The sequence below is a fragment of the Peromyscus maniculatus genome, chromosome 18, assembly GCF_049852395.1.
Source record: "Peromyscus maniculatus bairdii isolate BWxNUB_F1_BW_parent chromosome 18, HU_Pman_BW_mat_3.1, whole genome shotgun sequence".
In the NCBI taxonomy this organism is placed as follows: domain Eukaryota; kingdom Metazoa; phylum Chordata; class Mammalia; order Rodentia; family Cricetidae; genus Peromyscus; species Peromyscus maniculatus.
This window is the reverse complement of record NC_134869.1, coordinates 7865794-7891733: the sequence shown is the minus strand read 5'-3', so window position 1 is coordinate 7891733 and position 25940 is coordinate 7865794. Positions and strand designations below refer to the sequence as shown.

Below are 25940 nucleotides of genomic sequence, written 5' to 3'. Positions count from 1 at the left end.
CTCATAGAACAAACAGTGAAGGAGAATAGATGAGATCAACATGAGCAAACTGAGGGTGAGGGGGAGTCATGGAGGACAAGGAATGGGGGATGAGAACACAAGGCAATGGGAAGTTTGAGCTGGAACAGGGACAGAGTGGGATAGCAAGGAAAGAGATACCATGATGAATGAAGACATCATGGGAACAGGGAGAAACAGAGTGCTAGGGAAGTTCCCAGGAATCCAAAAGGATGATCCCACCTTAGACTACTAGCAATAGTCGAGAGTGTGCCTGATCTGGCCTACTCTGGTAATCAGATTAGTGAATACTGTAACTGTCATCATAGAGCCTTCATCCAGTAACTGATGGAAGCAGATGCAGAGATCCATGGCTGAGCACCAGGCCAAGCTCCAGCAGTTCAATTGATAAGAGAGAGGAGGAATTCTATGAGCAAGGGACATTGAGATCATGATGGGAAAATGTATAGAGAGAGCCAGCCAATCTAGTGGAAATACATGAAGTGTGGACAAATAGTTGTTGAGCCTCCATGGGACTGGACTAGGCCCTCTGGATAGGCGAGACAGTTGTTTGCCTTGAAGCGGTTAGGGGACCCCCAAGCAGTGAAACTGGATCTGTCCCTGGTGTGTGAGTGTGTTTTTTGGAGCCCAGTGCCTATGGTGGGACACCCTGAGCAGCCTTGGTGCATGAGGGAGGGGCTTGAGCCTGCCTCAACCAAATGTACCAGGCTCTGCTGAGACCCCATGGGAGACCTTGCCTTGGAGGAGGTGAGAATGGGGGGTGGGTTGAGGATGAAGGCTGAGGGTACAAGGAGGGAGGATAGGGGAATCTATGGTTATTATGTAACATGAATAGAAAATTTCTTAATAATAAAAATACAAAAAAAAACCACTTTTACTCATAACACTAACTTTTGAAAACATTTTTTTCAAGTCTGGTGTAGATGGAAGTTTTCCTGTGTCCTGCAGCCACTTGGTCCCAAATAAACACACAGAGGTTTATATTAATTATAAACTGTTTGATATATGGCTCAGGCTTATTGCTAGCTAGCTATTATATCTTAAATTAACCCATTTCTATTAGTCTATGTGCCTCGTGGCTTTACCTGTATTTTATTACATCATGCTCCCCCTGACAGCTTGCAGCATCTTCCCTGACTCTACCCTTCTTCTTCCTCTATCTCTCTTGGTTTTCCTGCCTGGCTCCATCCTGCCCTGCCATAGCCCAATGCAGCATTATTTATTAACCCATGGGAGCAACATATATTCACAGCATACAGAAAGACCATCCCACAGAATTTTGGTACTTTATCTAGAAAAAAAGTATTATTTAAAGTGATTAAAATGTAGAAATACAAAATCTTTCTCTCAAAATTAGTATAATAATAGCTTTGCATTATTCATTCTCATAAAATATTGGATCCAGTCATCATGGCACAGTCTTTATCCTAAAATTCAGATGACAGAGGCAGGTTGAACTTTCCAAGAGTTCAAGGATGTTCCTAATGAGTTCTGTCTCAGGCTGCCAATATATAATGAGGTAGAAAAAGAATGTTTGAAGGCTCTTCATATCCAAGAATAAGTTTGCACTTTCTTCAGGAAGGAACAAGTGTTTCCCTTTCCTTGCATACTCCCAAGCTGAGCTGTCATTTGTTTTATTGATCTTGGCCATTTTGACTTAGGTAAAATGAAATCTCAGAGGGGCATTGATTTACATTTACATTGATGACTAAGGATGTTGAACATTTATTGAAGTGTTTCTCAGGCATTTGTGTATCTCTGCTTAGTTGTATACCCCATTTTTTAGAACATGTTATTTGTTTTCTTGATATTCAGTTTATTAGTTCTTTGTGGTTTAGATGCTAATCCCCTATCAGATGTATAATTGACAATGGTTTATTTATTTTCCATGCCATAATTTTTTCCATGATGCTGTTCTTTTCTAAGGAGAAGCTTTTCATCTTCATGAAGTTACACTTGCTAGTTTCAGTTTTAATGCCCATGTTATTGGTATCTGGTTCAGAAAGTCAGTCATTGAGTATAACAAGGAATTGAAGCCTTTTCCAGACATTTTCTTCTATCTTAATCAGAGTTTATGGTCTTATGTTGAAGTCTTTGATCCATTTGTAGTTGAGATGTATGCAGGGTGATAGATATGGATCTACTTAGTTCTTCTGCATGTAGCCATCCAGTTTGACCAGAACCATTTGTTGATGATGCTATAGGCACATAGAATTATCCAAACATAACAGGCTATGGCTAAGGCCTTTAGTCTCACTCCACAACTAAATAGGAAGACCCTATTGGTGAAGGAACCACATATTAAATCACCAAACATAGAGTAGTTGCATTTGTGCCCAAATAGAATCCTTACACCTTCTAACTAATGTTCATGGTACTAGAAGATACACCTCATGCTCCCAGAGGAGAAATGTAACCATCAATATCACCAGCTACAACCCTGTGACCTACAACAGTGACCTGTCTGAAGCATATGCTGGTCCCATAGTAGCACAAACATTATGGGAGTAACAAATGACTTTTTCATTACTTAAAGACTGAATAAGATGGAATACAAACCTGACACTGCCAAAGGGGCCAATAACATGTGACAATTTAGGGTATGGGCCATGGACAAACCCAATGCTACTCTTCTTCTGAATGAAAATGAGCAAGAAAATGAGTCCTAGAGACATGTCACTATACCTTTCCCAATCCTCCTTACAGATGTTTTCTCTTGCAGTAGATGGGAATCAGCACAGAGATCAACTGGTCAAAATGCAGAGTGAGAGACTTTGGACCACCTAGTCATAAATTGGATGTCTTCATCAAACCTCCTCCAACAAGGCTCAGTGTTTATGTAGAAAAAGTAGAATGATTATAAGAGCCAGTGCTTATGGATAAGGTCAAGGAAACTTTGTCTTCCAGACACAGCAGGACCAAGATCAATGCACATATGAACTCAGAGACTATGCCAGTACACAGATGATTTGCACAAGTTCCAACAAGACAGTTTGCCAGCACTAAGAGGCAGAAGACACAGGCTGCCATCCATAACCAGGACACCATTTGTAATTGATAGCTGTTGGCAAAGGAAAAATCAGTGTTCTACTTGAAGCATCACTGGGTATATCAAAGGCACTCCTGAGCAGACACTATGACCAGGGGAAGTTGATCAACACAAATGAAACAGTGTTCAATTTTGTGTTTGTGGTATTGTTGGGGGCTGATGTGTTCTCTTGTGGCATTTTTGTCTTATTGGTTGTAAGTTTGTATTTTCAATTTGGGGATAGATTTAAGAGAGAAAGATTACAAACTTGGGGGGGTAGGTAGATGAGGAATAATCTGGGAGTATTTTGGTTGGGAAAGTATGTTCAAAATATATTGTACATGCACATTTTTAAATCAAAAATGGAAGAAAATACTCTTCATATAATTGAGGTATACGTGTTTTCCCCTAATTATAGTAAGTTCTAGAATAAGGTCTTTGATAACAAATGCTAAAGGCCAAATTTCAATTTCATCTTATTTTTGCACTCAAAATCTTGAAAATTAAACTGAAAATCTTTGCATCATATGTAACACTTCAAATTTTAAAGGATGTCTATACAGTAGTTTCATTGCTCATTTAAATCTCCAGAATCACTCTGAGGTTAGGCTTCCTGTTTCTGGGTGTCCAAGATCACTTGTGATTGGTGTTTTTTAGTTTTCCTTTTTGTTTTTTCATTTATTACATCAACTGTGAAATTAATGAATGCAAGGCAAATTCTCTACCACTCAACCACACACCCAGTCCTTTGAGTCTTATTGTGATAAGCTATACATAAATTCTTCAAATGTGGATTTCAGCATACAGTCAATTAGGCTTTTTTATTCCTTTCTTTGTGTGTTTTATGAATGTTGGGACCAGACTAACATATATTTCAACAGTATTTGAAGACTTAAAAATCCTCAACTGGCATAATGACATTGATGTTTCATCACAGAATCTTTCTGAATTAAAACTACCAGTTCATATGACTTAAATATGAGGTGATAACTATTAGTGTTATGCCATTTAGAGAATAGTGAATCTATGTGAACCTTAAATTTTCTTACCTATCTTACAACTAAATGACTAACAATGCTGAGTGTGTAATTGCATAAGGACATCTCTACTATTTCAAGTATAAATAAGCACCAGGAACATTCCAGACATCGAATGAATGTTCTGATGCTTCCCTTCATGTTAATGCTTGTTATGCTCTAACGATACCTGTTTTTTACTGTGAAAGAGTTTGAGATTTCATTGAATAATTACAAGCATTGTATAAAGAGAGAAGAATCACTAACTGCTTTTTAATTTTATGAAACTATTTTCTCTATATCTAAGATTTTAACAAAACTATTTTTGTACATCCTTCTTTTCATAAGCAAAACTGATTCTAAAATATTTCAGTTCTTCTCCACATGGCATAGTCTGTATTTTCATACTAATCTAAGGGCCTTACTATAATATTAAATTGATTTTCTCAAGGAATTGATTTTTAAATCAAATACTTTGGTATGGCAAGCACATTAATAGTTAGTACTTAAATGTATTCTTTAACTGTTTAATTTTCAGTGAGGAATATAAGTTTCATATTATGAGTTTGGTTCCTTATTGAATTCTGCAGATGATCTTTTTCTATTTCTGCTTCAAAGCTTGATTTTAGCATATGTGACTGTATGAGGTGAAAAGATAGGTTGATCTCAAGAGCATGCAAAATGTTATCTATGAAAATATGCTATCCTATTTTTAAGTTTAGTTGAATTCAAAATAGGAAATTCAACTATATTCTCATTATTATTTTTCATTATTTTAGCAAGATATTCCTGAGAATAGTCTGAAAAGTGGTGTGGATGACTTACCAATAGCTTCCAAACAATATGAACATGTAGAAGAACAAGAAGGTAATGCACATGCTTAACTTGTAAGTTCACTTGGCAGAGAGGTTTGCTTAAAACATGACAACAAATACCTTAGCCAAATAAAATAACCCACGTAATATATGTTAAATCAAACAAAAGTAAAAATGTAATGGTAGACAAGAAAAATTTTCATCCAAAGGTTGAAATAAGAACGTCAGTAAAAGAGTTGCCTTTTATTTTATTTAACTTTTGATAATTTCATGCTTGTGTACTATATTTACATCTTTTTCAGGTTTCTGGCTATTTCTACAACATTCCCTGTGCTCAAGTCCTTAGTAACTCTGTGTGTGACTTCTCTTCTATACTATTAGTAAAGACACACTATATTTGTGTGTGTTTATGCACGTATGTGCATGTGTGTGTGCATGTGTGTTTGTGTTTCTGTGTGTGTATAAGTGTATGCATGCTTGTATGTATTTGTTTAGTGTGTTGCTTATATGTACATGTGTTTAGGACTGATCACTGGAATTGCACAACCTATTATCCTACTAGGATGAGCTCATCTCTGGAAAATCACCTGATTTATCTTTGTTTATCAGCCACTGATTGCCTACAGATCTTCATCTAGGGGTTGTGCATTGTGAGATTCACTTCACCCACAGTAGAATTTCATCTGGTGTTGTCCTTATACAGGTGTTTTTTCAGATATCATACCTTTGAAATTTCATGGTAGCAATATCTAAGTCATGCATAGAAGATGCTGTGTAGCTTCAAGAGTGCTGGTACTTTGATTTTACAATCTATCTTCCCAATTCTTGCTATTTTTTTCTGATCCTTAGATTTAGGACTTTATAAGTGGAGTTGGGGCATATTATGGTCACTCCTTGGATTTTGATTAATTGTATATACTGTAATACTTTTATGTACTGTGAAAAGTAAATTCTTTGAGGAAAAATGTCAGCTACATTCTTCTGTGGGTATAACTGTGACTATAAAAAACAATATTTAGAACATAGTAAGTATACTGTTATGAGAAAATGGGAGTAATTGATGACTCCTAGTGTTTATAATTTCTCCATCCATGGATATTTGATTAGTTTCCCAGTACTTGGAATGAATTTCTCATTTAGTGGGTCTCCAGACCAATAGGACAGCTGTTGGTTACCCCAAAAATAAAAGTATCGCTATCCTACCATGAGCGTTATCTTGCCAGGCTTTTCAACATCTTGGTGGTGTACCATTTTCTGCTGGTGGGATTACTGATTGCTTATCTCCCTTGGCACTTTGCAAAGCATGTTCTCATAGTATGAGAGCAGGTTTCTATGTCAGGTCCAGTTAAATTACTCCAAATTCTGTGTCTAAAGTGTGGAGTCTTGAGCAATAGGGCCTTACAACTAAAACTATTTTGCTAGTTTCAATAAAAAACAATTATTTCAACCGGGCACTGGTGGCGCACGCCTTTAATCCCAGCACTCGGGAGGCAGAGCCAGGCAGATCTCTGTGAGTTCGAGGCCAGCCTGGGCTACCAAGTGAGTTCCAGGAAAGACACAAAGCTACACAGAGAAACCCTGTCTTGAAAAACCAAAAAAAAAATTATTTCATAATCCTTTTCCAATTTCCTTAATTTGTACATTTTTTGAATGTGCTTGTGGGTATAAGCACATGATAAATGTTCTGAAACATCGATGACATCTGAAAGTGTAGATTTTAGAGAGCTTGGTCATTTATGAGAGGTGTGTGAATTAGTCAAGTATTTGGATGTCTTGAAGCTGGCAACATGCAGTTTCTATACAAGTGATATACAGGTATTTCTACAACTTGGGCATTTATCTAAGCATGTGCATATTCATCTATAAAGTACATTTAATTGAAATATTTGATAAGAGTAAATTTTTTTCTAAATTCTAATTGTGAATGTATTTCGATCTATTGTCATAGAAAATTATGTATCTAATTGTTATATTTATTTTTTAAATAAAATATGTGGATATGTCAGAAGAACTGGAATTAGAAACAATACCGGATTTAAAACTGGAAAATGAAAATGTTTGTAATAAGAATGAAGACTATCAAAAATTGGTATGTAACTGTTTAAAATTAAATTTCTCACTTAATACTGTTTGGTTTGATGATCTTACCATAGGCCAAAAGAAACTACACTTCAGGCTACTATATTCAGTCCATCAATGATGATTTAACATTGAAATGAAAGTCTTTTACCTATTATAAAACACAGGGTATTCTTAGAATCCAGTCACACAGCTAATCATTGTCTTTTATATGTAATTTAGTAAATAATTATATGATTATTACTTGTGCTTTATGTTAAGCTCTTTACATGGCTGGAGAGCCATAGACTCTCTATTTAAAATAGTGGATGATATAAAATTATGACTTTAGAGTTGGACTTATTTAATAAAGTTGATTCTTCCTGCAAAAACTAAATTTGTTATGTGATGATTATACTCAATTATGTCAAGGAGAAATTTTTTCCTTATGGTCATTGGGTTATTTCAAGGTCCTCATTTGAGAAGATCATATGGATATATAATCAACTAATCTTCCAACAGAAAGAATTTTTGATTCCATAAAAGAGACCTAATTGTGAAGGAAAAACTCAATTATTTTGCTCAATTCAATGAAGGAAATTAATTATTTCCACATTATTGTCCAATATGCTCAATATATATATATATATATATATATATATATATATATATATATGGAATTGAGTTAATGTAGAGAATTCAAATAGATTCAAGACACTATACTTTCTCTTTCACACAATCTGTTCAGAGACATAATACAATGTTAGGTACTTACTGAAGTATGAGTATGTTCTGAAGACATTTTTCATGTTTTAAACCCACATAAATCTGTATAGTCAATATCTACTCTATGTTGAGAAATCAAGAACTGAGAATTTCAGAGGGAAGCCTATGCCATAGTAATAGAACACCAAGCAAGTAAAAAGCAACTGTTTTAGTTCAGATAGGTGCATTTTGTCATAAAGAAAACATATGGTAGAGAGAGATATTTAGGCAAAATTGTCGTTAATACAGGGTAGGAGTGAGAATGGTATTTTGTCATCAGAGATCAAAGTATGAAGCCAAACATGTTTTAGAAGATGAGGGAGTGTCCACTCAGTAACTGTCAAATAGGATGGCATTACTGTACATATAGAAATGTGGACAACATATTCTCATAACTTTTAAAATTCTTGAAGAACGAGAAAGCAAGATTTGTTTATTCTGTTAAACATGCAAAAACTGTGAAATGTTGTTTGGGGAAGATTTCTGTTCATTGAGAAACATTTGTAAAATATTAAAAAAACTGCATAATGGTCTAATGTTATTGTCTAAAGGTAACATAGGAAATAAAAACTTGTCTGCTAATCATTTTGATCCAGAATTACCATGTATAAGAAATTAACAAAATATGTCAGTTTTGTTTGTTCACTTTTACCGAAATTGAGCCCATTCTGCCTTCTTCACTACACAATCAGCATGATACAATATGAATGCTTTTAACATAATACATACCTCCTATCAAGCCTAACCACACAAATAATGTCATTGTACAACACCTCATAATTAATGTTAATCGTGTCCTAGAGGAATGGCCCTACTAAAGATGTGAACATTTGTCTCATTAACATCCTCCAACTTTACTAATAAGAACAAATTAGTTTCATGCATTATAATATAAAATGATTACTTTTATTGATACATGCACATCAGGCATTAATATGTCTGTGGATGCTTTTCCTCTACTCTATATTTCTTGTATATAATTGGGAAATGAAAGGCTTAAACTTGACTGTGTATATAAGATTCTCCATTCAAATACCATGGTTTTTGATATATACTGCATATATTCTCATGAACAATTTCCTTAAAGTCAAATATCATGATATGTTCAGAAATAGAAAATAAGACCTTTTGGAATTACACTACTAATATCATGTGACAGAGTGTGTTTTATCCTAATCCACTGCAGAAAGCTGCCCAGTCATCCAGCATAGGAAATGGTCCAGAAGAAAATGAAATAATTGAAGGTAAGAGTCATCATGAAAAGACTTTATGTAAGACAAATGCTGGTATGTTATGCTACCGAAAGAAATCACCGAATAAATTTACACTTAAATAAAAGACAACAAAAGTGGTAATAAGTCCCATATGTTAATAAGCATGAGCGATGTGTAAAATTGAGATAGTCCCAGAAAGATCTCTGAGTTTTCTTCTACCTGAGATACCTAAGGTGCCCCATTTGTCCATTGACTCAACAAGGTATAACTAAAGGTTTCATGTTTAGCAAAAGATGTCTAATTGGGGGTTTATCTCCTCTCTTATTTGGAGACTCCATTTGTATTTATTTTATATGCTTATGTATTTAGAAATCTTCTACAGTAGTATGTTTCCATACGGTTTTTCATGTGGATGTTAGTAAATTGGTCATCCCCATATTCCTACCCTAACCTCTCACTTGCATCGCCCTTCCCCCCACTGTCTCTCTACAATTATATATTCTATTTCCCTTTACTTGAATGATCCTCACAAGCAATCCCTTACTTGATGCAGAGTCTCTGTGGTTATATGGATTTTAGCACACATGTTGAAGACTTGAATGCTAACACTCACATATAAGGGAAATTATACAGTATTTGACTTTTGGATCTGGGTCTCCTCATTCGTGGTGATTTTTTCTAGCTTCATACATTTATATGTAAATTTCCTTTTTTGATAGAAGCAAAACACCCCATCGTGTAAGTTCACCACATTTTCATTATATATTTGTCAATTAAAGGACATCTAGACTGTTCCTAAATCTGGCTATTGTAAATAGTCAATAATGAGCATGTATGAGCAGATATTTATGTAGTAGGATATAGAGTCCTTTGGGTATATGCCAGATAGGTGTATAGGTGAATTTAGAGAAGAATTAGTAGCCAGCTTCCTGAGAAAATGCCAGAGTCATTTCCATAATGGCTGTAAAAGTTTACATTCTCATCAGTAATGAGCAAGTGTTCCATTTTCGTCATATCCTCACAAGCATGAGTTGTCATTTGCTTAATTGAACTTCGCCCTTTAGACAGGAGTAAAATGAAATCTCAAAGTACTTTTGGTTTGCATTCTTCCGATAAATAAAAATGATGAGCATTTCTTTAAAAGTTTGTCAGTAGTTTGTGTTTTATCTTTAAAAATTGTCTTTGTATTCCCAAACACCATTGTCATTGGGTTATTTGTTTCCTGGGAGTCCAATTTTTTCTTCTTTATTTATTTTAGATACTAACTGTACGTTAGAGGTTTAAATGGTTAAGTTCTTTTCCTATTATGTAGCCTGATGATGGTGTCCTTTGCCATAAAGAAGCTTTCAGTTTCATGTGGTCCCATTTACTAAATTTGGGTCTTAGTGCTGTGCTACAGGTGTTCTGTTTCCTATGCCAGTGAGTTCAAGCCTGTTAAAAATTTTTCTTCTGTCATATTCAGGATATCTAGTCTTATTTAGAGATTCATGATCCATTTGGAGTTAAGTTTTGTTCAGGGTAATAAATACTCCTATGTGTATTCTTCTTCATGTATCCATGAAGTTTGGTAATCTCCATGTATGGAGGCTATTTTTGTCCAGCGTGTATTTCTACTTTCTTTGTGAAAAATCAGGTATTCATAGGTGTTTTGACATTAATTTGATTTCATTGATCCACATGTCTATTTTGATGATAGAACCATGATATTTTTATTACTCTAGCTCTGTAACAAAACATACCATGAAATAGTGATTTCTCCAGCCTATTTTAGTATTGAGAATCTTCTTAAATATATCCAAGACTTTTTTGTATTTCCATATGAACATGAAAGGCTTTTTGATGCTATTGTGGTTGTTTTTAAAATTTCTCTGAATTTTGATGGAGTTAAATTGAATCTATAGATTTCTTTTGATATATTTCAGTATATTTGTCAGCTGCTTTCCTAACCAGTAAAATAATAGATGTTTATTTTGAAAGAAGGGAATAGAACTCATTGCCCTCTGAAGCCTTCATAAAGGTAGGTTTGGAATTCTCATTGTGCATAAGATTGACTGTACTTTCTTTTTCTTTCAGTTTGGGCTGAAAAATGTCCACATCCAGAGGTAAGTGACTTTTAATATTTATATTGAATATTTATATATTGTTGAAATCCAAAATATTGATTAAATATCTCTTTTCAAAATAGCTGAGGGATTATTGTCATCTAGCCTCCAGACCCATGCCTGAAACACAGCAATCTCAAACAGGTAAATTTTGTTAAGTCACTTTCTTCTGATCAATTTATTCTAATACATTTCAAATGCACACAGTCTTCCCGATGCCAATTATATCTCGACTATAATGTTGGAAGGTTTTGTCATAAGCAATGCCAACTCACTAGTGGCATACATGCTTCAAAATTATTACACTGACAATATAAAACATTTAGAAATGTCAGCTCAGCTTCAATGTCTAATACTCATGTTCGACTGCCTTATCATTTCCAGTGTGCAATCTCTGTTTATTAGTGACTTATAGAAGTCAATCATGAGACTAATGATACTTCCCCAATGTGTGACCATAATTTCTTGATGGATCTCAGAATGAGCACCTACACACATAGCTATCTGTAAAGACGAGGTAGAAACTTATTTGAGCTCAGTGATTCTGATCTGGACTGGACAAACAGCAATGTACAATATCTTCAGAAAAGAAAATCAATTTTTGTGTTGCTCTAGAATTCAAAGTGCACTGCTTCACTTCACTCATAGTGCACTGTAATTTAATTACAAGGAATAGGAAATGCATTTAGAATTCTTACCTACAATCTATTTCAATAGCACAGCATACACTATCATATAGTGGAGCAGTCATTGACAATCCCAAAACTTACATAGATATCTTGCCATAGGAAACTTTCAGCTTCATGTGGTCCCATTTATTAAGTGTGGGTCTTAGTGCCTGTGCTACAGGTGTCCTATTCAAAAAGTCTTTTCCTGTACCAATGAGTTCAAGCCTATCACACACTTTCTCTACTGTTACATTCAGTGTCTCTGGTCTTATTTAGAGATCCTTGATTCATTTGGAATTAAGTTTTTATTTATGGTAGTAAATACAGATCTATGTGCAGTTTTCTCCATGCAGCAATCAAGATTAGTTCACTATCATGTTGGAAGATGTTTTTTACCCAGTGTGTATTTCTGGTTTCTATATGAAAAATCATGTGTGTGGACCTCCATTTGGTGTTCAATTTGATTTCATTGATAACATGTCTATTGTGATGCTAGAATCATGCTGTTTTATTAGTCTAACTCTGTAACAAAACATGAACTCTAAGATAGTGATTTCTCCATCCTCTTTTCATATTAAGTATCCTTTTATCTCTATTCAATGTTAAGTCTTTCATTATTTTGTTCTTTTTATTTAAAATTTTATTTTACATACCAAGCACAAATCCCCCTCTCATCCCTCTTCCCACTCCCCTCCAGCATACCCCCAACCTCTCCTCCAAAAGTGTTAGGTCTCCTATGGGGAGTCAGTAAATCCTGGTACATTCAGTTAGGCAGGATCAAGCACCTCCACACTGCAGCAAGGCTGAGCAAGGCATCCCACTATAGGTAATGGGCTCCAGATTGCCAGCACATGCACCAGGTATAGATCCTGATCCCACTACTGGGGGGCCTTCAAACAGACCAAGCTACACAACTGTCTCCCATATGCAGAGGGCCTAGTCCAGTCCCATGCTGGTTCCACAGCTGTTGGTCTAAAGTTCCTGAGTTCCTACAAACATGGATTAGTTGTCTCTGTAGATTTCCCTATCATAATCTTGACCCTGCCCCCTTGCTCATATAATCCCCTTCCCTCTCTTCAACTGGACTCCCCAAGCTCAGCCTGGTGCTTGGTTGTGGATCTCTGCATCTGCTTCCATCAGTTACTGGATGAAGGCTCTATGATGACAGTTAGGGAATTCACCAATCTGAATACCAGGGTAGGCCAGTTCAGGCACCCTCTTCACTATTGCCAGTCTTCTAATCTGGGGTCATCCTTGTGGATTCCTGGAAATTTCCCTAGCAACAGGTTTCTCCCTTACCTCATAACGTCTCCCTCTAACAAGATATCTCTTTCATTGCTCTCCCACTCTGTCCCTCCCCCAGCTCAACCATCCTATTATCTCCTCATATTCTCATCCTCCATCCCATGCCCTTTATTGCCCCCCATCCCCACTACTCATGGAGATCTCCTCTGTTTCTCCTTCCCATGGCAATCCATGTGTCCCTCTTAGGCTCCTTGTTTCCTAGCTTCTTTGGAGCTGTGGGTTGTAGTCTGATTATTTTTCTCTTTACATCTGGTATCCACTGATGAGTGATTAAATATCATGTTTGTCTTTCTGAGCCTGGGTTACCTCACCACAGGAGTCCTGCCTGCTGGCTGGCAGCTGGGGCTGCAATGGGTGGGGTAAGGGGGCTTGGGTTGTGCCTCTGAAGCAGGGTGACCAGCTGGGAATATGGTGAGTCACCTCTTGGTCCAGGGGGAGCCAGCTAAGTCTTTGTCTCAGGGAACAGCTATGGTATTGGGGGATGGGTGGATTTGGGGGAGCAAGTGGGACTTGTAGATAACAGGGTCATATGTGAAGTGGAGGTTGTCAGGTTGTCAGTTGCCTGCAGGAAACTCTCCAACTGGCCTGCAATTGGGGCTGCAATGGAGAGGGAATGGGGGCATGGGTTGTGCCCCTGGGCCTAAGGCCTGGAGGCTGGGGTGACCTGCTGGAAGAATGGTGACTCACCTCTTGGTTCAATTGGACCTAGCAGAGTCTGTGTCTCACGGGGCAGCTGCAGTCTTGGTGCAGTGGGTAGATTTAGAGGGCCAGAGTAGTAGGACTTGTGATTAAAGGATCTGATGGGGTGGTGGTAATCAGACCTGCCTGCAGGAGTATTGCCTGCTGGCCTGTAACTGTGCCTAGGAGAACAGTGACTCACCTCTTGGTCCAATCTGAGCTGGTGGAGTCTGTCCATTCTTTTGTTTGTTTTATTTTTATTCTTTTTATTTTTATTTTTGAATTTCCACATGAACCTGAAAGGTGTTTTGATGCTGTTGTGGTTGGTTTTTTGTTTTGTTTTTTTTTTTATTTTCAATTTTTCTGACAAATTATATTGGAATTTTGATGGCTCTTGCACTGAATCTTTAAGTTGCTTTGCTAAGTTTCAGTATATTTGTGTCAGTTTTTGTCCTAAGCAGTAAAATAATAGGAGATTATTATGAAAGAAGGGAATGAAATCTCACTGCCATCTGAAGCCTACATAAAGGTAGTTTTGGTGATCTCATTGTGCATGAGAATGACTCTACATTCTTTCTCTTTCAGTTTGGGCTGAAAAATGTCCACACCCAGAGGTAAATGTTTTTTAATATTAATATTGAATAATTACATCTTGATTGAAGTCCAAAATATTGATTAAATATCTCATTTCAAAATCCATTCAGCAGAGGGATTATTCTCATCGAATTTCCAAACCCAAGTCTGAAACACAGCAATCTCAAGCAGGTAAATTTCGTAAGTCACATTCTCCTGATCAAGGTATTTCAATAAATTTCAAAAGCACACAGTCTTCCCGATGCCAATTATATCTTGATGATGGTGATGATAGAATTTGACATACGCAGTGCCATCTGATAGTGGCATATATGCTGGAAAATATATTACATTGGAAATATAAAACATTTGCAAAATAAGCTCAGCTTTAATGTTTAATACTTATGATCTAAGGCCTTATCCTTTCCAGTGTGCAAACTCTCTGTTTATTAGTTACTTATAGAAGTCAATCGTGAGACTACTGAGATTTCTCCAATGTTTGACTATGATTTCTTGATACCTGGGTCTCAGAATGAACACCTGTCATACTCAAAGCTACCAGAAAGGACAAAGCAAAAACATATGTTACCTCAGAGATTCTGTTCTGGACTGGACAGCCAGCAATATACCACATCTTCAGAAAAGAAAATCAAGTTTTGTTTTGTTCTAGAACTTATAATGTATATCTTACCTTCATCTGTAGTACACTACTGTAACTTAGTAACAAGAAATAGGAAATATATTTACAATTCATATCTATAATTTATTTCAATAACACTATCATATGGTGGAGTGATTATTTAAAAGCCCAACACTGATATACATATCTTGCCATAAAGAAGCTTTTAGCTTCATGTGGTCCCATTTATTAAATGTGGATCTTAGTGCCTGTGCTACAGGTGTCCTATTCAGAAAGTTTTTTTCCTGTACCAGTAAGGTCAAGCCTATTACACACTTTGTCTTCTATCTTATTCAGGGTCTCTGGTCTCATTTTGAGATCCTTGATCCACTTGAAGTTGAGTTTTATTCAGGGTTAGAAATATAGTTCTCTGTGCATTCTTCTTGAAGCCATAAAGTTTGGTGAGCACCATGTATTGAAGTTGTTTTTTTTCCAGTGTGTATTTCTAGTTTCTTTATCAAAAGTAAAAGTGTCCATAGGTGTGTGGACTTATGTTTGGTGTTCAATTTGATTTCATTGATCAACACGTGTACTGTGATGCTAAAAACCATGATGTTTTTAGTACTCTAGACCTGTAAAAATCATGAAATCTGGGGTGGTGGTTTCTCCAACTCTTTTTGTATTGGGGTTTGTTTTACCTCTCTCCAGGGTTTTTTCTTTGTTCGTTTGTTTTTATTTCTATGTGGAGCTAAAAGGCTTTTTCATGGTGGTGTGGTTATTTTTTTTAATTTCTCTGACTAGTCATGTTGTAGTTTTGATGAGGATTACATTGACTCTAAGATTGCTTTTAGAACATTTCAGTTATTTCTGTCAGCTGTTGCCCTAACCAGTAAACTAATAGGTGTTTATTTAGGAAGAAGGGAATAAGAACTCACTGCCATCCAAAGCCTACATAAAATTACTTTTGCAGTTCCCATTGTGTAGGAGATTGATAAATTTATCCTTTCTTTTTTAGTGTGGGCTGAAAAATGTCCTCACCCAGAGGTAAATGACTTTTAATGTTTATATTAAATGATTAATGTTTATTGAATTCCAAAACATTAATTAAATATCTCATTTGAAAATCCATTCAGCTGAGGGATTATTCACATCCAATCTCCAAACTTGAGTCTCTACCACACCAATCTCAACCAGGTAAATTTTGTATGTCACATTCTTCTGATCAGTTTATTTTATTACATTTCAAATGCACACAGATTTCCTGATGCCCATTATATCTTGATGATGGTGATGACAGGGTTTGACATAAGCAATTCCATCTCACTAGTGGCAGGCATGCTTCAAAACATTCACAAGGACAATATGAATTATTAGTAAATGTAAGCACAGCTTCAATGTTTAATACTCAGGTTCACTCACCTTAACCTTTCCAGTGTGCAAACTCCCTGTTTATTATTGACTTCTGTAAGTCAACTATGAGACTAATGTGACTTCCCCAATGTTTGAACATCATTTCTGGACACCTAGGTCTCAAAATGCACACCTATAGTAAAGGTCTCTGAAAGGTCAGGGCAGAGACATGTTGAGCTCAGAGATTCTGTTCTGGGCTGGACAAACAGCAATATACCACATTTTCAGAAAAGAAAATCAATTTTTGTGTTGTTTATAAATCATAGTACACTGCCTTCCTCCATCTGCAGAGCATTGTAATTTATTTACAAGGAAAAGGAATGGCATTTTAAAAGCGTATCTACAATCTATTTCAATAAATTAGGATACACTTGCATATGACAGTTCAGTCACTGAAAATCTCATTACTTATATGCACATGTTGTATGCTTTTACACCTTTTTATTTTTCTGTACTCTGTTGTCTGAAACTCATCTCTCTGTGTCACAACAGGCATTGTATCAGTAAAGAAACCATGTCTGTAATGACTTACTTACTTTCGAAACTTAAAGTCAAAACCTATCAGAATCACACAAAGTTATTAAAAGAAAAAAGGAAACAAAAGCAAAGAGATCTTTGGAGCTTAGAATAACCTTTAATATAGGTCCTACATGTCAAGGAGAAAAAGATATAACTGTAAAAAAGTGGGTTCGAGTTGAAGTCACAAAGAAGAGTTTAAGCATTATCTTAAGCTAGGGTAGCCACAGCAATACCCATTTTTCCTGGGGGAAAAAAGATGCACAGAATGACTCCATGTGATAAAGTGAGTCAAAAAGGAGCAATTTGTCAGGCGGTAGTGCCTTTAATTCCAGCACTTGGGAGGCAGAGGCAGATGGATCTCTGTGAGTTCGACATAAGCCTGGTCTACAGAGTGAGTTCCAGGAAAGGCTCCAAAGCTATACAGAGAATCCCTGTCTCAAAAAACAACAACAACAACAACAACAAAAAATCAATTTGTCAGAGCAGAGCAAAAGCATGTTATCCTGTTCACAGAAAAATGTGTGGTAAACCAAGTATCATTTGGGGGAAGTTAACAGTGAGTTATTTAAAGTTACTCTTGCAAGGCAAGGATAGTTTACAGGGTGAAAGTGTTATTTTCCCACAGTTTCTGCAGATGTGGATGTAAGCATATATTTATGAGTTTCCTAACAAATCATATAAAGCATGTATGACTCAAAACTGGCCAATATGTAGTATATGTCCAAGTGTTGATTTGTCTACAATTACAAGTTTTCTTGAGGATGTAAATATATACCTATACCATGTGGTTAATTGAAATAACATATAAAATGTAAAACCCTAACTTTACATTATTTCCATTTTTATAGAGTATTATTTTGCCTAATTGTTGTTCATATTTTTTATGTAAAAGATATAATTTCTTCAGAAGAAATAACAGAATCTAAGGTGGAAAATAAGAGAAGTTTTGTTAAGAGTGCAGAAAATCAAGAATTTGTACGTAAAATTTAAATTTAAATTTCTCATTTCCTATTGTTTGCTTCAATGACTTTGCCATAGGCTCACATGCTATATTTTAAACCACATTATTCAATCAAAAAATTAATTATTGAATAATAAATTGAAAGCATTTAGTATTCTTAGAATCCCATGACATTGCTAAATATTTCCATTGATGTATAGTAAGTAAATTTCTGAAAATTGTAATTGCTCTATTTTTAATGTATTTGCACACCTGGGTAAAGATAAGACTCAATGTGAATATCATGGATCAGTTTTTGTGGATCCTCAACCCTTTTACAGCTGATAAAATCCTACCATCTTTAAGTAGGGGCATTCTGAGTTCTCTTACACTTTGAATGCTTTAATATCCTTCTTACCTTATTGGGTCTATCTAGAACTTCAGTTCTTTATTGAAAAAGTATAGAGACAGTGAACAATGATTGCCTTTTTTCCCACCATAATGGTTAGATTAATATTTTTTCTCCATTTTAGAAGATGTAGTTTGTAGGCTTGTTATTTATCACTTGTATAATTGTGGCATATTCTCTACAAATACCTAGACTTTCCTTGAATTTTATCACTAAGTTTTTTGTTTTTTGTTTTTTTTTTCTTTTTTTTTTTTTTTTTGGTTTTCCCGAGACAGGGTTTCACTGTGTAGCTTTGCGCCTTTCCTGGAACTCACTTGGTAGTCCAGGCTGGCCTCGAACTCACAGAGATCCGCCTGGCTCTGCCTCCCGAGTGCTGGGATTAAAGGCATGCGCCACCACCGCCCGTAAGTTCCAAATGTTCAATTGTTCAAATGTTCAATGACCAAGTTGTTTTTATCTCAAAGAAGCAGAGATGGTTTGAAATACACAAGTCAACTGATTTAACAAAGCACAGAAACAGACTTAGACAAAAAGTCACCTAATCTTCTCAATACATGTAGATAAGGCACTTGCCAAAATCCAATATACCATCATGATAACAATCCAGAGAGTGTAAGACAAGAAGGAGCATACCTCAATGCAATAAAAATTATGTAATGAGAAACTCAGAGCCAACATCATCCCCAGTGGATGAAAACATGAGTCCCATGAGGTCATAAGAGACAAATTTGTCTTATCATCTTGAATCCTTTTCAATGTTGTGCTCAATCTATTAGCTGGAGCAATAAAGCAAGAGAACAAAATTAAAGGAGACAAATAGGAGAATAGAAAACAATACTGTTTGTATTAGTTATGGTTTCTATTGCTGGGAAGAGAATCCATGACCATAGCTACTTTTATTAGGGAAACATTTCATTGGGATGGATTCCTGTTTCACAGGCTTTGTCCACTATCATCATAGCAGGACATGGCAGCATGCAGGCAGACATGGTCCTGGATAAGTAGCTGAGAGCTCTACATCTTGATCAGCAAGCAGTAAAAGAACCTATAGATGTAACCAACCGTCTTATTAAATAAGAAACACAGAAACAATGCAAAAGAGAAAGCCGAGAGGTCAGAGCTCAGAGCTGAAATCTCACCCTTCCGCCTGCAGTGTCCCAGCTTCCCGAATCAGGGCTCTATTTCCTGTTTGTTAGTCTATTTAAAGAGACAGAACAAGCCAAAGCTATCTCACCTCATCAGTTCCTCAGCTGGTCCTGTTTCCTCAGACTGGAAGCTTCTGTGTCCTCATCCCAATAGCTCTCAGCTGAACTGTGTTGCTCCAAAGCCTGAAAGCATAACCAGCCAAATGCTTCTAGTTTCTGGTCCTCACGCCTTATATATCTTTTTGCTTTCTACCACCACTCCCTGGGATTAAAGGCTGGCTTTCTGGGATTAAAGGCGTGTGCCACCACCGCCACACTCTTGCTATGGCTCTAATAGCTCTGACCCCCCGGGCAACTTTATTTATTAACATACAAACAAAATCACATTTCAGTATAATTAGATTACCACCACAAGAACCTGTGTTTAGTCTGGGTGTAACTTGAGCACAGGAGACCTCTAATGGCCCCCAGACAGACAAACTTCCCCCAACAAGGTCACACCGCTGCCAACAAGGCCAAACCTTCTGATAGTGACACTTCCTATAAGCTTATGGGGCCCAATTGCATTCAAAGTACCACACTGTTTAAAGAAATTTTCCTGGTAATAGGGTAGGCACTTCTTTATTTTATAAATATCCTCCAAATTATTTTGGGAATATAAATAGCATTAACAGTTCTTATATAAAAGTAGTTGCTTTTATTTTTGTTAATTTTGTGCATCAGGTCATATCCTCTGAATGTGTTTCCTTTTTCCTTTGTACCTCTTACATAGTGAAGTGCCATGAAAAATGAAGGATAGATTTAAACTTTACTGTGAATAATAGATTTGCTATTAAAATGACTTTGTCTTAAATATATACTACATAGAATTTCAAGTACACTTGTCATGAAATTAGGAATTCAAGTATGTTCTTAGAAATCAAATAAGACCTTTCTAAAATATATTACCAATACTCCTTTTGATAGAGTGTGTCTGACCCTAATGGACCACAGGAATCTTCCACAGAAGCTCCTGACTCATCCAATATGGACAATGTTGCAGAAAAAAATGTAATAATGCATCAGGAGAAAAGTAAGTAGTACATTTTAAAATATACTTGTTCTATAGAATGATTGTGTATAGAACAGAACACTGTCTGTTATAGACAGACAACTGCATATATAGGAAGCCAAAGGATTAGTAGAACGGTAATAATACACACATTATCAAATCTGAGCAACAGATAAGATTTTGTTTGTCAAAGACAGAGTCCTTGCTCCCACCTCTCAGGTGTCCATTTTCTTTTGCTTTATCTTCAGAAATATATGAGATCAATCTGAATATGTAAGTGAAGGGAACTCCCATACAGTGGGGGCTGCTTCCCAATCCTCTGTTTAGAGAAAAAAGACACACCAAACACCTGTTTTTGAGAGAGATCCTTTATTAAGCAGAGAAGATAAGTTAAATATTTCCACTGCAGTTTATACTTAAGTCAAACTATTGCTTGGGAAAATGAAAATAAATATTTTCCCATCCCTAGTGTGTCTTCATTATAGCAATGGACAGCTTTTCCCCTCAATGTTCATTGTACTTTGCTTAGTGAGATGTGTGCACTTCTTAACAGCATCTGTCATGGAAGACCAAGCGCATGCCTCAGAAGAAGAGCAGAGGCAGCCCAGTGCTAGAAAAACTAAGCAGTCATTTGTAAGTAAATACTTCATTTTACATTGCACATTTATGCTATTTCCACAGTAATGTTCCATAGGCCAAATAAGGTTAAATTTAGTATGTCTTCTAGAATTAATACATAAAATGTAAATGTTTTTTAAATATTCTTATTATTTATTCTTTGAAAACTGCATTCACCACTGACTTCCTCCACCTTGTGCTGGTGGAACTGATCCTTCTTCTTCTTCCTTCTTCTTCTTCTTCTTCCTCTTCCTCTTCCTCTTCTTCTTCTTCTTCTTCTTCTTCTTCTTCTTCTTCTTCTTCTTCTTCTTCTTCTTCTTCTTCTGCTTCTTCTTCTGCTTCTTCTTCTGCTTCTCCTTCTTCTTCTCCTTCTTCTCCTTCTTCTCCTTCTTCTCCTTCTTCTCCTTCTTCTCCTTCTTCTCCATCTCCTTCTCCTTCTCCTCCTCCTCCTCCTCCTACTCCTCCTCCTCCTTCTTCTCCTTCTTCTTCTTCTTCTTCTTCTTCTTCTTCTTCTATTTATTCTTTGCTTAATATCTCTTAAAATTATTTTTTTGTTTTTGATTTGTTTTCTGAGACAGTGTTTCTCTGTGTATCTTTGTGCCTTTCCTGGAACTCACGCTGTAGACCAGGCTTGCCTTGAACTCACAGAGATCCTCCTGCCTCTGCCTCCCGAGTGCTGGGATTAAAGGTATATGCCACCACTGCCTGGCTCTTAAATTATTATCAATAGCCCAGTGAGTCTAAGTGGGGCTGACCATCTGTGAATGTGTGTGAAGACACCTTCTGGGACATGAGGCAATCTCTCCTAAGCCACAGCCCACAGATAAATTAGGATCCTCCTTTCACAACCAGCCATGGCCAATTGCTCCTCATCTAGTCCTGGGGCCTTGAGAGATGCTTCCTCACTCATGCTGGCGTCTTGATTTGCTTGAGCTTGTGCAAGTCTAGTGTAAGACACAGCTGTTCTGAGTTGATCTGTGCACCCGTTATTCCTTGTCCCCAAAAGAAAATTTCAGTGTACTTCTCTCCAGATTCAAACTCTTACATTGTTTTCAGACCATTCTTCCTCATTGTTTCTTGAGCTTTCAGTAGTGGGAGGTCAATACAAATGACCCATCTGCAGATGAACCTTCACCCTGGCTTATCCTTATCATGTTAACTAGTTATGAGTCTCTATATTAACCATTACTCCCTGAAAAAAAAAAGAATCATATGACCAACAATGAGGGCAGAACAAACCTATGGGTATAAACACAAATAATAATAGCACTAGTTGCACTAGCTTATGACTATTCCAGACATAAGCTTTTGACAAGGTTTACAGCATCAGACATTTAATCCATTGCTTGGAGCAGCTCTCCCATCCATTCCTAACAAGGTTGGTTATTTACATAACTACCACACAATCATTGTGGACAGCTTACCTGGCTGGTCACTGTTGTCATAGGAAAGGTCCAAGACTGGATAGACTCTTCATGTATTTCATGACCAGTGGCTGGAACTACAACTTTTATTGTGATGAAAGGCAGAAATTCCTTGTCTGCTAGAGATTGGATTCTAAATGCCCTACATAACCAGACTGTGTGGTATCTTCAACAAGAGAGTCTTACCATTTAGTTATGACAAACAAGCAGAATGTGTAGAAATAGACTTTGTTATTTGGGGTGACATGGAGGCCTAATTGACCAATAACTCATAAGGAGGTATCTTGTCCTTTGTTTTGGAGTTTCAATATAAATCTCATGTCTTATGAGGGAAGTCAACACATTCCAAGTACCTCTGAACAAACTCTTTTTAGTATGTCTTTTAAACTATTTTACAAACGAGTCACTTCTACAAGCCTTCATACGGTTCAGTTACACCTTAGTCCCTGCTCTGACTTATTCTTCCGCCTTCATTGCCACTTAAACCTTAGCCCTGAGTACTTATTGATCCAGTGTTACTTCTTGTCACCTGTGTTCTACCTCCGTTCAAAATGTATTTTCCTTAATTTGCAACATCATAGTTCCTATAAGGCTTTTTTCATAGACCTTCATTTTTGTTCGGCACTCATCCTTTTGTCCTTTATCCTCCAGTCCTTCCATGATTGAAACTGTCAACATCCAGTATTCTCCTTCTCTGATTTAATTTTACATATATTTTACTCTCTCCCTTTCAATGGGTCCATCTACAATAGACCATGTCTAATTTCTAGGCTTCCTTATGTAATCCTATTTGAACACACGAAAGTCTAATATCTACACACGAGGACAGCATATCATATTTGCTTTTCTAATCCTAGCTGGCCTCATTGAGTAAAACTCTTCTAGTTCTATTAATTTACTTGCAATTTTTACTATTTCATTTTTTTCTTTATTGAGTAATATTCCATTGTGTGTATATACCACATTTTCCTTATCCATTCATCTGCTGATGGCTATCAAGATTGATTCTATATCCTAGGGCACATGAGTGGGATTCTTTTGTTGATTTTTTATTCAGTTTGCCATCATTGATTTAGGTGTTAAATTTGTGAAATGCTAATTTGTTATAGTGTTTATCAGCTGTAAGACTTTTTGTGGAGCCTCAACCCCTTTTACAGCTGATAAAATCCTGCCGTCTTTAAGTCGAGGCATTCTGAGTTCTCTTACACTTTGAATGCTTTAATATCCTTCTTACCTTATTGGGTCTATCTAGAACTTCAGTTCTTTATTGAAAAAGTATAGAGACAGTGAACAATGATTGCCTTTTTTCCCACCATAATGGTTAGATTAATATTTTTTCTCCATTTTAGAAGATGTAGATTGTAGGCTTGTTATTTATCACTTGTATAATTGTGGCATATTCTCTACAAATACCTAGACTCTCCTTGAATTTTATCACTAAGTTCTAAATGTTCAATTGTTCAAATGTTCAATGACCAAGTTGTTTTTATCTCAGAGAAGCAGAGATGGTTTGAAATACACAAGTCAACAGATTTAACAAAGCACAGAAACAGACTTAGACAAAAAGTCACCTAATCTTCTCAATACATGTAGATAAGGCACTTGCCAAAATCCAATATACCATCATGATAATAATCCAGAGAGTGTAAGACAAGAAGGAGCATACCTCAATGCAATAAAAATTATGTAATGAGAAACTCAGAGCCAACATCATCCCCAGTGGATGAAAACATGAGTCCCATGAGGTCATAAGAGACAAATTTGTCTATCATCTTGAATCCTTTTCAATGTTGTGCTCAATCTATTAGCTGGAGCAATAATGCAAGAGAACAAAATTAAAGGAGACAAATAGGAGAATAGAAAACAATACTGTTTGTATTAGTTATGGTTTCTATTGCTGGGAAGAGAATCCATGACCATAGCTACTTTTATTAGGGAAACATTTCATTGGGATGGATTCCTGTTTCACAGGCTTTGTCCACTATCATCATAGCAGGACATGGCAGCATGCAGGCAGACATGGTCCTGGATAAGGAGCTGAGAGCTCTACATCTTGATCAGCAAGCAGTAAAAGAACCTATAGATGTAACCAACCGTCTTATTAAATAAGAAACACAGAAACAATGCAAAAGAGAAAGCCGAGAGGTCAGAGCTCAGAGCTGAAATCTCACCCTTCCGCCTGCAGTGTCCCAGCTTCCCGAATCAGGGCTCTATTTCCTGTTTGTTAGTCTATTTAAAGAGACAGAACAAGCCAAAGCTATCTCACCTCATCAGTTCCTCAGCTGGTCCTGTTTCCTCAGACTGGAAGCTTCTGTGTCCTCATCCCAATAGCTCTCAGCTGAACTGTGTTGCTCCAAAGCCTGAAAGCATAACCAGCCAAATGCTTCTAGTTTCTGGTCCTCACGCCTTATATATCTTTTTGCTTTCTACCACCACTCCCTGGGATTAAAGGCTGGCTTTCTGGGATTAAAGGCGTGTGCCACCACCGCCACACTCTTGCTATGGCTCTAATAGCTCTGACCCCCCGGGCAACTTTATTTATTAACATACAAACAAAATCACATTTCAGTATAATTAGATTACCACCACAAGAACCTGTGTTTAGTCTGGGTGTAACTTGAGCACAGGAGACCTCTAATGGCCCCCAGACAGACAAACTTCCCCCAACAAGGTCACACCGCTGCCAACAAGGCCAAACCTTCTGATAGTGACACTTCCTATAAGCTTATGGGGCCCAATTGCATTCAAAGTACCACACTGTTTAAAGAAATTTTCCTGGTAATAGGGTAGGCACTTCTTTATTTTATAAATATCCTCCAAATTATTTTGGGAATATAAATAGCATTAACAGTTCTTATATAAAAGTAGTTGCTTTTATTTTTGTTAATTTTGTGCATCAGGTCATATCCTCTGAATGTGTTTCCTTTTTCCTTTGTACCTCTTACATAGTGAAGTGCCATGAAAAATGAAGGATAGATTTAAACTTTACTGTGAATAATAGATTTGCTATTAAAATGACTTTGTCTTAAATATATACTACATAGAATTTCAAGTACACTTGTCATGAAATTAGGAATTCAAGTATGTTCTTAGAAATCAAATAAGACCTTTCTAAAATATATTACCAATACTCCTTTTGATAGAGTGTGTCTGACCCTAATGGACCACAGGAATCTTCCACAGAAGCTCCTGACTCATCCAATATGGACAATGTTGCAGAAAAAAATGTAATAATGCATCAGGAGAAAAGTAAGTAGTACATTTTAAAATATACTTGTTCTATAGAATGATTGTGTATAGAACAGAACACTGTCTGTTATAGACAGACAACTGCATATATAGGAAGCCAAAGGATTAGTAGAACGGTAATAATACACACATTATCAAATCTGAGCAACAGATAAGATTTTGTTTGTCAAAGACAGAGTCCTTGCTCCCACCTCTCAGGTGTCCATTTTCTTTTGCTTTATCTTCAGAAATATATGAGATCAATCTGAATATGTAAGTGAAGGGAACTCCCATACAGTGGGGGCTGCTTCCCAATCCTCTGTTTAGAGAAAAAAGA

The 25940-nt window shown here is 36.5% G+C and overlaps 1 protein-coding gene across 3 annotated transcripts in view; it reads left to right on the top strand.

The window, feature by feature from the left end:
- LOC143269232 (uncharacterized) overlaps positions 1–25940 on the top strand; it is a 68994-nt gene that overhangs the window by 25433 nt on the left and 17621 nt on the right. For 2 of the 3 annotated variants that reach the window (XR_013045659.1, XM_076554292.1), the window contains exons 9-21: positions 4842–4929; positions 6884–6966; positions 8887–8944; positions 10988–11016; positions 11100–11160; positions 14253–14281; positions 14372–14432; positions 15875–15903; positions 15993–16053; positions 17681–17763; positions 20249–20354; positions 20887–20966; positions 25519–25624. Coding sequence is in view for 1 of the 3 variants with exons in the window: in XM_076554292.1 (XP_076410407.1) it covers positions 4842–4929; positions 6884–6966; positions 8887–8944; positions 10988–11016; positions 11100–11160; positions 14253–14281; positions 14372–14432; positions 15875–15903; positions 15993–16053; positions 17681–17763; positions 20249–20354; positions 20887–20966; positions 25519–25624 (874 nt within the window). In the remaining 2 variants the exon portion in view is untranslated. The remainder of the gene's footprint in view (positions 1–4841; positions 4930–6883; positions 6967–8886; positions 8945–10987; positions 11017–11099; positions 11161–14252; positions 14282–14371; positions 14433–15874; positions 15904–15992; positions 16054–17680; positions 17764–20248; positions 20355–20886; positions 20967–25518; positions 25625–25940) is intronic. The other variant, XR_013045660.1, reaches the window with a different exon arrangement.